Genomic DNA, 14,586 nt, shown 5'->3' with positions numbered 1-14,586 from the left:
GACACCGAACACATTTCTGTAGAGGGATGATTGTAGCTCCACTTAAAAACCATGTAAAATTAAAGTAAGATGAAACAAAACAAGTGCACAGACAAGTGCAATTACGTTATAGAATATGAACAGTTGAACACTACAGCCAAAATGGTAACACCTCTGCTACCAGTCATTCATAATAATCAATCATCATCATCATCCTCTGTCAACCTTGTATTCTACCTATTCCAATCACTCACACACACACACACACACACACACAAAACATATTATATTATATATATATAAAAAGTGTGAGTGCCTACTTCACCTACTATAGGCCACCTAGACTAAAAGGCTAGATTAATTACTAACTGGCTATAATGAATACATTTCAAACTGCAAATAAGCATAATGCAACGTTTATCGTTTTTGCAAATAAAATAACAACCTAGGCATTTTGTAAAGCCCTCAATACAGGTAAGAACATGCCACACATTCTTTCAGTACTGATGTTATGCTGGTCGTTAAAATAAAAAAATAAATAAATAAAAAAACACCTTTCCAGGTGACTCACACAAGCAAACTATATTTATTGTCATGGGCACCGGAGAATTAGTGTAGGCCACCTACGGCTAACAGACAGAGGATATTGAGTTCATGCAGTGTGCAGCTGTTTTGCCAGAGCGGTGGTCAACAATGTTATGTCGGTCATTCCCGAGGGCAGGCTGCTCTCAAAATGTAATATACTCATTATCAGAGCATGACTGATAAGCCTAGAAAAAGAGGGAAAAATGCATTAAAAAATTCATAGCAATCCATGGATTTGGTGCACAGGAAACAAAAGGTACTTGTGAAAACAATAAAATTGCAGGTGTCCTTCTAAGTTGCTTGAAACCTTCAGATGAGTGTTTCCCAAATCCGGTCCTCGAAGACCCACAGTTGGTCCACGTTTTTGCTCCCTCCCTGCTAAAAACATGAACTTTCTGCGGGGTCCCCAAGGACCAGACTGGGAAACACCGCTTTAGATGAAAAGAAGGTGAACTGACAACGGACTACCCAAATAAAGTCTAAGCTGAAACTGACACTTCACCACTAAAATGATGTAACCTGCCACAATTTTTGGGTTGTGATTAATTTAGCAAATATTTCTATTTAAACATCAGGGTGTGAATTTCATATAAAACAAATAAAACAGGATCACCCCCCCCCCAATTGATATGGGATAAATATCAAAGAAATCAATACTTCTTGCCTTGGGCTCCAAAGGTTGAAACAACAAACATCCCCCCCCCCCTTTCTTTAATGTAGTATCATTCTAAACGCTTCAGTCACAATAGCAAAGGAATTTTTTATATTTTGCATAAAATATCACAACACTCGTCTCGCTGTGAGGGCAGAGACAGGGCAAAAGTGGGAAGCGGGACCCATCAGCAAAATTGCGATGTAGCAGGTATGGAAATAAACTCGTCCGGGGACGAGATGACGAAGCGTGGATCTGAAATTCGGGGCCACGGCTGGGTCGACCCAGCGGAGCGGTGCGTTGAGGTGTCAGAAAGACACAGGGCATTCAGCCTGTGAACAACATCCTGTTAGCAGGCCCTGTTCCAGAGATCGATCATTTGCAGCATGAAATACAGCTATTTTGGAGGCGCGTACAAGCATTGGGGCCCCTTTCGGTTTCCACCGGCGGTGCCAGCTGCTCCCTTGAGCGTGATGAGTTGGCTAGCAGACGGGAGTTCATCACGCTCGCTCGGGGCTGGCAGAGCGGACCTCCAAACGCTTCTCAGATGCGGATACTTCCAGCGCAGCTGCATGCCGTCGGCTGCTAAATGGGCCCGTTCCATTTTTAAATTGAGGTTTTAAGAAGCTGCACAAACATCTGCTTTTATTTAAAGGGAATCATATGCACTCATTATGGAGACGATGCTTTTTAGCTGAGGACTTTAAAATTTTAGCTAACGCACACATACACATTAACTCTTCCAGGGGCTCAAAGTGGCATGGCACATGGGCATAAAATAGAGGGGGCGGGGCTTCTAAACCCCCCCATAATCAAAACCGGTTAATATAACCCCTCCCCCCCAATAATTATGTCTCCCCCTAAATGGGTATAGACCTCAACCACCCCAACGTTCAAACCAAAGTTACGTCTTTGGCACGACACCTCATGGTTACAGGGTGAGATCCCTCCGCCAGTCGGCTGTGATGTTTGCACGTTCGCCTTTGTTGTGCCTGAATTGTTAGCATATGGTGCCTCGGTGAAATTCCATCCAAGCCAATCCCCCGACTTCAGCCCTGCGTCTCCTGGCGGGTTTCTGCTTTACTGTGACCTTGTATTGGATGTGTGGTTATGGACGATGGACAAACGATGTTTATAATCACAACACAGAGCCTTGCTCTCACTAACCGTGAAAAAACAAACAGTGCTTCTCATCTTCACACCCAAAACAGAAACTGATAGGTCCATTAAACTGCTATTGATGTCCTTGCTGCCCATTTGCAGTAGGGGAGGGCCTCCGATTTAAGGGTTTCACTCTTTGCCAGAACCACAAAAATCGCATCGAATTGTAAATGTCTAAATCAATTTTGATAATTACTGCAATTAAAAGTATTTCAGTATTTATTATTATATGTCAATTACACAAATCTAGACAAGGATTTAAATAGCTTGAAATGTTTCAAAAATATCGCAATGGCTCCACTGCCTATGGGGTAAATGTAAGCATAAACATACCAGTTCTAGAACAAGCAGGCTCTGCAGTTCAAGGTCAGGCTCTCCGCAACCCTGGAAACGGTGCAAGTCAAGAAATGGTTCAAGTCCAATAATGGAACCACAGCGCTCTGTCACCAGTGATGGATTAATGGAAGCACTGGCAAGAAATGAATGAACAAGCTTCCCATGTGGAAGTTTGTGAAGGTTCATTGTGAGTAAGCAGATTCAATCTCGGCTGAGTGCTACGGTGGTATTACACCATTTGTTCCGACCTACAGGTAAGCTAGGGTCAAGTAATAAAGAGTCAACATCAATAGCTACAAGCTCTAACTACAAGCCCATTCAGAGCAAGACATTTGGTGCAAGAACAAAAAAAGCCACAAGGATCACCATTCATAGTAAGCTTCCTTTCTGAACAAATGAAAACTAAAGCACATTTCTACCATCAAGTTGTTAAAAGCTTTCTAAAGCTTTGCTTATCAAGCCTCTAGGAAAGTATGAAAAAAATCAAAATAATTTGAAATGCTTATTCTAGAATAAATTCCATGAATTCTACTACTGCAGTAACTGAACTGGGATAGTTTTCACCAAATTTGCTGGATATTGTGCTCAAGGTGTTATAAAGCGGCAAAGCTTAGCAAAGTGATAAAAGATTTTCACTTTAAATACACACAAATTCATGTTTGCATAGCAGTTTTCTGTAAAATCTAAATTTTAAAACCCTAGATTAACCCAAGACATCACTCACATGACGTGATTAAAATTTAAGTTGTTTTACTGAGGTAACGCAAAACACATTGACCATAAGAATGACTTGATAAAGTGCAGACACCTCATAACGTGACTCGCGTGTAGCCAGTGGACTTTAGCTGTGCAGCCACTATAACCAGATTCCCCACCCGATTACACCATCCGCTTCCACGTTGAGCAGATTTGAAATATCCCGAGGTACTAACAGAATGAGGAGAAATTAAATAAACCATCCAACCAAAAATAAAACGTGTCGCGCACCAGCACAGCAGCTTCGACTGGGAACAATGCAAATAGACAAAGAGATTGAAAACTAACCCCAACCGAACTGATAAATAAAATATAATTCTGAAGTTCATTTCCTCTAAAGCCAGAGCAATTCCTTACATGAGCTCTAATCGGTTTTCGCTAGACTTTTTTTTTTATTATTATTATTCCATGTAGGCTTTGGTCTTTGTAATAATAAAATAAAAAAAAACATTAACAGATGGCCCCCCCCAAAAAAACGATGTCCACCTATAACATCACACACCATGCATGAGTTTCTCTCTTATCAGGATGCACCTGTATCCCTGTCTGGGTGATATGAACCAGTTTTGCAATATAGAAGTATTGTGCCATCAATTACTATTCAATATTACACTTTGACAGCATAGGCAATAACCATAGTTGTATTTACTTTCATCTCTTGTCAATGTCGTGGGTGATTCTGAGGTAGATATTGCTATTACAGACAAAGACCCAGCCACAAAAAAAAAACATGAAAAGCATTCATAACATTAGGAAACACTTTCTGTGCCTAAATCTAGTCGTATTGGTTATATAAGAATACTATGTTACCAAAACTGACTTTAAACTGCATATTAGATAAAACAGTTCCTAGGATTTGACCGCATATATTGAAGATATATGGAGGTGCAGCATTAGATTAAATCAATCCAACCATCCATCCATCCATCCATTCATCTTCCAACTTCTAATCCAGTACAGGGTCGCAGGGAGCCTAGAGACAATCCTAGAGGGCACAGGGCACAAGGCAGGGGACTACCCTGGACGGGATGCTAATATTAGATGAAATGTTAAATTAAAAAACATGAAACGCTCAAAATTCACATTTTTTTTTTTGTATTTTTGTTATGTATTACCATTGAAATACGTAAAGGAAAACTCAATCAAATCAGAGTGTCTTGCGTTCAGGAAAAGGCAGCCTGGAATATCCAACAGTCTGCCGAAGATTAATATTGTAAAAAACTAAACCCGAAGGCTCCAGTGATTATTCATTCTCCCATCAGATTTGCAGACACTGTGTTAAATGGCTAACATGATTTACAATTGAGCTGGCCATTTTACTTCCCTCTGCAATGTAACAAGGGATTGAGTGGACACGCAAATGGGGGGGGGGGGGTGTAGATCGAGCCGCACAGGCTGCTCTGTAGACAAAAGTCACAGCTGATGGTGTCACAATGCTGCACACACTCTTGTAATTGCATTTAATTACTAAATTAAAAGTAGTAAGAATTCAGATATGTATTATCAATAAAATATATCCAAAACACACTTTCTACCAAGTAATGTCTCAATTTCATTTTGTACGTTCCCTCAGTATTCTCAACACACTTACATACTTAAACAAAGCTAATTTAATTATGATTGACTAACTTTGGGGGATGGGTGAGCATTTTCAGCACTTACTATCCTTTTGGGAAGAAAACATTCCCGCAATTCCTTCCACAAGTATGGGAATGCACGTACACAAACACACATCCCTTTATTTCAATTTGCAATTCAAATAAAAAAAAAACGGAGACGAACATGAGTTATAAAACAATAGACATACAATACTTTAGCCATTTATCTTTAGGCGAGATAGTCACTCAGTTGTAAGAATGTAGGCGTTAAATTTATGCAAAGCAGCCTCTATCGTTCTCCAAGGTTTTGTAATAGGGGAAAAAAAAAGAATGGGGAAAAAAATCTGTAGAAATAATGAATTTCAACGGTGGCTTACTTGCTTTGGAAAGTACACTTATACTGACAAGGCCAAGAGGTAAACCAATTTTATTATGTTTTGTGTTTTCTGTTACAGTACATGTTTCTTGCTACATTTATACGGATAGGGAATTTAATCAGGTTTCTTGAGTAGTCTACGGATGTAAAGTGTTCCGCCGGCTTTCTCCATGAGCGCGTCATCTTCCTCGTCATGCCTCTCGGCTTTACATCTTCGGAAAAAAAAAAATGCGCAAAGGAGGACGTCAAGCGCCATACCGGACCCATACCCCCGCCCTTCACAGAATTAGCACCAGATCACAGCAACACTGACCGGATAAGCAGTCAGACAACAGATGCATGTAGGGCTGCAACAACTAGCCAATAACGTCGATGATAATAATGGGCAATAAAAATAATGGACGACAAATATTGTCATCAATTGGTTGCATTTTTGCAATATTCTGTATGAATTGCATATAATGACATTACCACCAAGCAATGTTAAGTTTTTTGTGTGAAATACATCATTAGCAAGCTAAGTATCTCAGACAGCAGGTTCGTCTGTAGAGGGTCAACATAAGACCAATACATCAAAAGTGTAGAATCACTTTAATCTTGCATCGCGAAAGAACTGAGTGTCAGGCAACATCTGCCAAAGCAAGCTGACTTGGCAGTACAGCCATAATGCCACTGTGACTTTAAATAGTGATTCTCAACAATGTTTTCATTATAACTGTAAAAACACCACGAATGGAGACTTAAAAAAATACCTCGATGTTTTTCAAAGAGCGCATTTGCAATTTTCTTTAAATGTAATGTTTTGCCGCAACTAATTGATTAGTTGACGGCCTGATCACAGGATCACAATTACCACAATAATTGTTTTTTGCATGGATGGATGGATGGATAGATGGATGGAGGGATAGATGGATGGACATTCGGACAGATGGTAAGTGGCTGGAAACATTTTATCCACACAGTACAAACCTGGTGACCTTATCTATTTGACAGCCACTGTTTTTGCCCTCCGCATTCCCAGTGTCCACTAAAAATACCCGCGTCTCGGATCCCGACATTAACTGAGCGCCTTAAGCCGCCTAAAGCTGCCAATCTCCACTCTGCCGTGTCCTAAGAGGCCATCCTCGCAACCTCTGGGCAATTTTTAAACACGCCAAATTACGGGATCCAGCCGCGGAACCCTGCGGCACTCCAAGCATCAGACGGCACCATGGGACAATCTGTCACAGTGCTCATCCACTCTACAGGACCAGGCACCATGACATTGTTTGCAGTGCTGTGACTTTGGCACGATAAAGTATTTTATTATAGCTAATGAACAGCAAATGTGTCTATCTACAGTCTACCAAATAAATAACTAACTAACTAAAAACTCTCTCTAACCAGCTGCTTGACAAAAGTACATATATCGAAGGCTAAAGCTTAAAAATCCCTTCACTTTCATTTAGAACGCCAATAGCTTTTTAGTAAAAAGAATTCAGTTGTATAGACAATAAGGTGATTCTGTAAATTGTTTATTTAGAAACAGGTTTGTTCTACAATAAAGTTGGACCTAATGCTTCAGAACATACATTTCCCCCACACCACAAAAAAGAAATTAGCTTTAAAAAAAAAAAAAATGCTGAAGACTTAATGTAAATCTCGTTGCTAAAACACGTTTGTCCAGATTAGTCTGGCTTTCATTGCTGAACAGTGTTAATGGAAAAAAATGCATGAATTTCCAAGTTTCCTTTAGTTCTGACGTATAAAAGGCATCAAATATGCATGTTGCACTGGAAAAAGATGTATATTCATCCATCCATATTTCAACCACATATTGCGGTCAGGGTTGTGGGGAGGGTCTGGAGCCGGTCCCAGGCAGCACAGGGCATGAGGCACGGTGCATCCTGGGCAAGATGCCAGCCCATTACAGGGTGCACACACACTCACACACTACAGGCAATTTAGAGATGCTAATTAGCCTAAGTGCATGTCTTTGGACTGCAGGAGGGAACCAGACAATCCAGAGGAAACCTGTGCAATACAAAACATACTTCATGTACAGCGACCTTCAGTTTGTGAAAGGTGCTATCTGTTTTTATTATTATTATTATTATTATTATTAGCTAGTTAGTGTGTTTGTTTATATTTTTATTATTGTTAACAACAAACATGCAAACTCCACATACAGAGAGGGGGTTGTGGAGGTGCAAGACTGCCACGCTAAACAATCTGTGCAGCTTAGTTTAGTTTTGTTATTCAAAAAATACATACTACCGTATATCGTAAATACACACACAGACACACATATAAAAATCTCCATCTTCCATGACCATTTATCCAGCACTGCATCACAGATGAGCATGGGGCAGGAGGCAGGGAAGTCACTGAACAGGATCCGTTACACTGCAGACACTTATTGGAAGAAAATTAAAAGATAAAAAAATAAAATAAAATAAAAAGTAATGACGGCAAACGTCCAGTTGTAAGCCACGCAGAATACGTATTCAAAGCTCTCCTAAATTTCCCCCAGAGACACCTTATCTAGGTTAAAAAGAGATTATAATGCACTTTGTATTCTTATTTGCCCTACACACTACCAGCAGTAATTCATCATACAAACAGCTACTTTTTAACGGCCTCTAACATCTACGTACATTTCCATTTGTGAATGCACGCCTCGAGCTCAGTTCTAAAAGTGTTGCATTTTTGTGCCACTAAAACACCCTGTTTTTCCCCCATAGCAGACAAACGCATTACAGCTTTAAGCAGATGAACGGCATCTACTTACCAGACATTCTGGGATCTCTTACAGACTAATCGTCAGTCAGGCAAAAACAGAACAGATCATGCCACAGACGGCTTAACAAAACAGATATAATTTTGCTGGTCAATTCTGAACGAAATATGGCAAAATATTCCATGACAACTGCATAACCCACCTTGAAGTGTTGTACTGTAGCTGAATTATGAGAGATACATTTGAAATTCATATCTGGAGCAGGAGCAAAAGTTGGGGAATATAGCAGAAAATTAATCCATCAGTAACTTTAACAACATCAGATGAAGCAAAGGGAGAATAGAATAAGCATTGCTCGGGGGGGTCTGTCTCACCTCCCCCTTACCTTCAGTCATTTGGTTGTATTTCCCCGTTCTGTAATGCTTAAAGGACATAATGAATGAATGAATGAAAACTGTAAAAAGTTGGTTCAAGAGGCAGAAACATTTGGCAGTGTGTAGCTCAGGGTTAAGACTCGGTCCCCATGATCAGGAAGACTCTTAACCCCAGATTCCTCCAGGGGGCGCTGCACGCTGGCTGACTCCAAGCTCCTCTCATGCGCGCGTGTGTGTGTGTGTGTGTGTGTGTGTGTGTGTGTGTGTGTGTGTGTGTGTGCACATGCAAGTGGAATATGTGAAATGTGAAAAGCATTCCAACATACCCCTACACATTTTTGTACAAACAGCAAATAAAGCATCGCTACGTTTTGCACAGGTGATGCCAAAGCTGTGCAAGTCACCAGTTAAATCGCCCAGCTCTCCCAAAACCAGAACATGTTCTCCAAACCGCATTCCCAGTCACGTAGATCTCACATAACAAGGTCATGTTGCCCAACCAATTCTGCCCACGCAACACAAAACAAGTCATTTAGGGGCAGTTAGGCAGGACGTTACGCCGTTGGGGCACTTCCAAAACCTGACGCTCCTGTCTACTGCCAGAATGTCGAAAAGGCAAATGTGGAGTCAATTTTGAGCCCATCCTATTCCCCGAATCAATGAATTACTGGACACTGTTCAATTTTATTCAACACAGATATATATTTTTTTTCTTTTAAGTAATGCAAGGCTCCCCATTGTCCCCTGAGTCGAGGTGGGGGGGGGGGGGGGGGGGCGTGCCTTTACTCCATCCGCATTACTCCTTTGCATTCTTTGAGCCTCAGTGGGGTCAGATACGTCCCGGGGCTGTTTCTGTAGCACCCATGCAACACTGCAGGCAGCAAATATGCCATGTAGAACGCAGCCACAAGAAGAAACCGCAGACTTCTGGTTCACCGGACTGCTTTTGGTTCGAACATAAAAAAAAAAAAAAACATACATTAATTTATCTAGCGGATGTTTTTATCCAAATCACTGTACAAATTAGACAACTGGGTTAGTCTGTGCCTGGAACAATTGGCGTTAAGGCCATTGGTGTGGTCCTTGCTCAGGGGGCCAGTAGTGAAATCACTGTCCCGACCACGGTATTCGAACCAGTAACCTTCCGATCACAGTCACAGAGTGTGAACCCACTAATCTAATCACCTCTGCAAACCTGCCAGCCTTATCAGAAACTGCATATTTTTTGCCCCTTCTCCATATCCCTGTAATGGTTTCATAACCTTAATTAGTACAAGACGACAGCGAGACTTGTGACAGTGGTGTTTTCACACAGGGCATCACAATCGGCGTGGAATGACTCCACTTAATACAAGAGCCCCAAATGCTCATAGAGTCTTATAAAGATTGGTTCCATGCTTGTAGAAAGCAACTCTGCAACTGAGAGGAGACCTTCGCACACCTTGAATGTCACAAGCTTTGACAAACACTCCCAACACATTTAAAAATAAATACAATAAATACTTCTCTGCCACCAGCACAGAAAAAGATCTGAAATGGCAAATGTGACACTTCAATACAAAAGAAGTCTAGGTTGGTTATATATATCTTTTTTTAGCTAAGGATCCAATTCTTAAAAAAAAACATAAAAAGAAAAATTCAAAAGATTGACTAGCGCCCCTTAAAAGGACAGAAAGAGCTGTGTATTTATGACCCAATTACAATAAAAAGCCTTGAGACATTTCTAACACAATTATTCCAGAATTATCGGTTATCTGCTATTAAGATGATTACGTAAAAAAAAAAAGAAAAGAAGACATTTATGACACCATTTGGTCAGTGTATATCATTTGAGAGCTTTTACCTGAATCGGTCAATGAAATACTTGATGGTTTTATAAAATTAAGAAGGGTATGAAACATATTGAATAATTATGATTTGTGAATAAGTAGCTAAATAAGGCATTTAAAGACAAAACGCCATAACCCTGACTGAGTAATGTACAGTAAAGATTAAGACTACGGGTCTCTACACAAAGATGAATCCACAGATCCGTTAACCTGTCCTATCCACTTACGGGAGCCTTGCTCATTCATGCCGTTTCATTGATCGCTGGGAAGGCTTTTCATCCAACTGATACGGCTCCCTCGTTCGTAACACGGTTACGTAATGAAGGTGTGATATACTGGATCGCTAAATATAAAAATTTATTTCTTCATTTCAATCTCTGCACTGCCAATTGAATTTCATGAGCTCTTTCACTTGCACTCCATCACCTCAGATATTTTCAGTATCAAACCTTTTTTTGACACCGTGGAGTGTATTTTCTGAGTGTAGTATAAAGTCAGATTGTTTAAAAAAAAATGGGTTAAAAACAGTCAGGCATTCTTGGTAATTGAGTTTTACATAAGTTGTTCTTTTGTTCTTTAAGTAGCTCAGTGGGTAGTGCCATCAACCTCAGTCCTCCGGGGGGGGGTGGGGGGGTGGGTTGTGGGGGGCAGCTTTGAAATAGGCTACAGCCGCTCGGGCGTGTGGCGTTTGAATGATGCACATGTGGGTTTTCACGTGCTCCAGTTTCCTCACACAATTCAGAGACATGTAGATGTGCAGCTGGCACTGGAGTACAGCCCCGTGTGTGTGTGTGTGTGTGTGTGTGTGTGTGTGTGTGGACATATACAGAAGAAAAATAAAGGTTCAATGCCTCTTCCAAGAATATAGCGGCACTCGTTGCAGGGATCTGAAGAACATTCTGATTACAGGCCTAATGCATTAACCATTAGTCCGCGTTGTTAAGCTATCAGAGCGATGGGGGGGATTTTAAGATTATGCGGCTGACTTGTCCTTGATACACATAAAGCTTTACAAATGGCAGGCTCTGGGAACGCACCGCGAGGCACTGGTACACGTCCATGACGTACGTATGCAGTTTCCGCTAAAAGATTCTGCATTTATTATGCGGAATTGTGAAGCTCCCGGACAGGTTATTGTTACAGCTAGCATAATATGTAATAAACATAAAAAGCCTCCATATCATATTATATATATATATATTTTAATGTGAACCACACTTCAGGATCATGGAAGGTCAGTTTGTAAAAAAGTCACTGAAGAATTTACTAAAAGTAATTAAGACAATTAATAACTTTAAAATCTGATCACTTATTTTCTATTATTATTTTTTATGCCCCTCATTGCTCTGCTTAGAGCTCCACACTATCGGCCCCTCACCCCAATTAGGCTAAAACAAATGTAAGAAAGCAGAAATGAATACATTGTTAATAGGAAGAAAAATTGATTTTAAGCATCATAACAGCTTTATCATAGAAGTAGGATTTAATACAACGTAAGGAGGTCCCTCCCTCCCCCACATTCCCCCAACAGCCTGAAACCAGACTTGGCTGTTTGCATAAATTTGCCAGAGAACAAATCTATCATTTTGTTTCACGTTTCATTAAAGAAGATGGAAAAAAAAAACCACACACACAACAGGCTGGGTTTTCTATATTCTGAACATGGCTCTCTGCATTTCCCTCAGAAAATGTATAATGTCCAGAAATTAAATGCTTACAAGCAGATTCTTCAAAAACAGCCTGACGGACAGATGTGCGTGAACCATACGTTACACTGCGGTGCGTATAAAACGTCGAGGAAGCGATGGCAGCATGCATTCGTAACCAGAGGAAGTGACAAGAAGCCAAATGCGAAATAGCCGTCACTCCGCTGTCCACACCAATCAGGTATTCGCAATAAGTCATGCAGCCTGTTCCATCCATACTGAGCAGGGACACAGTCCCACAATGGCGAAAGAACATTACAAATTGCTTTCCAGCTAATCATAAATTCCTACCGTACATTTTTGCGGCTCAGACAGTAGTGATTGATTAGCCTCATTTTCACACGTGCTTGAGGGCGTCCGGCTCCTCCTGAATTATCTGACGGCTCGTGGATCAGAAGACGCCCGCGCCTAATGAAGAGGTCAGGACCCGCCACTCGCAGATGATCACAACGCACAACCTGGCAACCCGGGCTGCGGTCCGCTGAACGCAGGGCCGAGCCGACAGGAACGCCGAGCGCGCATCGTTATACAGTACAGGACCTTACGTAGGCAGACTTATGTGGCACCTGGAGCCATAATATGTGTTGGATCAGTATCCATTCGTCACAGATTTAAAGAGTCAGATTTAAACCCCCAAACAGCACCACATCAAATGGCACAATTTTATTACTGTAGTATTATATCATTTTCTGTGCGACAATTTTAACCTGAGAAATGGAGATGATTCACTCAGGTCAGAACATAAGGCTTAAGGTTTAAAAAGTATTAACGTGAAATTTTCCGCATTAAGGTGATTTTGAATTAATTCAATAGAACACGACTACACAGTATCTTGTATGGTAAGCGAAACCCAATTTGAACATTTCCCTTAAGCGGAGTTTCAGTAACTCATTAGCATTTTATACACTGTAGAAAAGCTCTCTACTGTTTCCTTTTTACAGAGAAAGAAAGTGGTACAGATTCATTATAGAGTTTCATGCATTACAGGTCTCAGGGAAATAATTTCCAATTAACTAAGACTCTTGAAGAGGGAGTGAAGACAAAAAAAAAAAAGATTAAAAAAAAAAAAATCCATGCACTCTTGTAATATACCTTCAGTATCTGTTAGGACCAAAGATAAACATCAGAAACCATTTTGGACGCCATATACATGATATATAGTTCCGGTATGAAACATGACCATTGAAGTTGACAACTATGTGTTTATAATGGAATTATGAGCAAAAAAGTTGGTTCATGGCCATAATCTGAGTTTCATCAACTTGAAAAGTTGTGTCATGTGCAACTGATTAGCATTTTCATCTGGCGTCTCAAGGAAGTAAAAGGGAAAAAAAACAAATATAAATATAAATATATTTTTTTTAAATGGGGGCGGCATGGTGGTGCAATGGTCAGCACTGTTGCCTCACACCTCTGGGACCTGGGTTCGAGTCTCCGCTTGGGTCACATGTGTGTGGAGTTTGCATGTTCTCCCCATGTCGTCGTGGGGTTTCCTCCGGCTGCTCCGGTTTCCCCCCACGGTCCAAAGACATGCTGAGGCTGATTGGCGTTGCTAAATTGTCCTTAGGTGTGCATGTGTGAGTGAATGGTGTATGAGTGTGCCCTGCGATGGGCTGGCCCCCCATCCAGGGTTGTGCCCATTGTTTCCGGGATAGGCTCCGGACCCCCCACAACCCAGTAGGATAAGCGGGTTGGACAATGGATGGATGGATTTTTTTTTAATTTACCCTAAATAGGTGAGATTGTCTTAATGTTTTGAAATCCTTGAGTTGTCTCCACATCAATAACGGTCTATGCAAATTATTCATTTTATTTTTATTTTATGGAGGAGATTCAGTAAAGATGCAATACTTTTTGTATCTACAAACAAACCATCCTTATAGGCCAACCCTGTCACAAGAGTGACACTTCAATCGAAAAATTCTGGAAAATATCCAGAAATGAATCTAAAAGTATATTTATTTGCTTAGTGTGACATTAACATTACAATTGCCACTATTAGCATTTTCAGCAGCAAGTCGCCCTTTGAGCAGAAACCCAGACGTACCTTCGCTGTGGAAGAGGTGGAGGTGGGACCGATGCGCTTGCACACCAGGTCACTGCTGCAGGTGGTCATGGCGACAGAGACGGGGGTCGGAAGGAGGGAGGAGATCACAGGCAGGGGGAGGAGACCAGGCCGGTTGTTGGCACCTCCACAGCTGTTGGTCGTGTTGCAGCTGCTGTTGGCGGCGCTCCCCGGGCCAGTTCCCCGGTCCCTCCGCTCCCACACGCCGCGGTAATCTCTCTCGAATCGGTTATGGTGCCGTGACATCTCCAGAGAGCACTCTTCCTGCTTGGAGAAAACTGGAGCCTGGCTGGAAGACAGAAGGAAAATACCCCTGAAAGCTATTCGGAGGGCTAATGACTGGCAAATGGAATAGAAGAGTCCCCTATGCGTCTCTTCATCCAATGGATTACAGTCCTAACCAAAGAATTTTTGAGCCATTACCGAGGCTCTTTTCTATTTGAGAAAGTT

At 41.2% G+C, this 14,586-nt stretch overlaps 1 protein-coding gene across 2 annotated transcripts in view; it reads right to left on the bottom strand.

The window, feature by feature from the left end:
* Positions 1–14,586, bottom strand: part of LOC111857877 (kelch-like protein 29) — a 115,654-nt gene that overhangs the window by 61,027 nt on the left and 40,041 nt on the right. For both annotated transcript variants that reach the window (XM_023839094.2, XM_023839093.2), the window contains exon 2: positions 14,119–14,425. In XM_023839094.2, coding sequence (XP_023694862.1) covers positions 14,119–14,382 — 264 coding nt within the window. In that variant the 5' untranslated portion in view covers positions 14,383–14,425. The remainder of the gene's footprint in view (positions 1–14,118; positions 14,426–14,586) is intronic.

This window comes from Paramormyrops kingsleyae, chromosome 14 (genome assembly GCF_048594095.1).
Source record: "Paramormyrops kingsleyae isolate MSU_618 chromosome 14, PKINGS_0.4, whole genome shotgun sequence".
NCBI classification, from domain to species: domain Eukaryota; kingdom Metazoa; phylum Chordata; class Actinopteri; order Osteoglossiformes; family Mormyridae; genus Paramormyrops; species Paramormyrops kingsleyae.
This window is presented reverse-complemented; position numbering and strand designations above follow the sequence as displayed.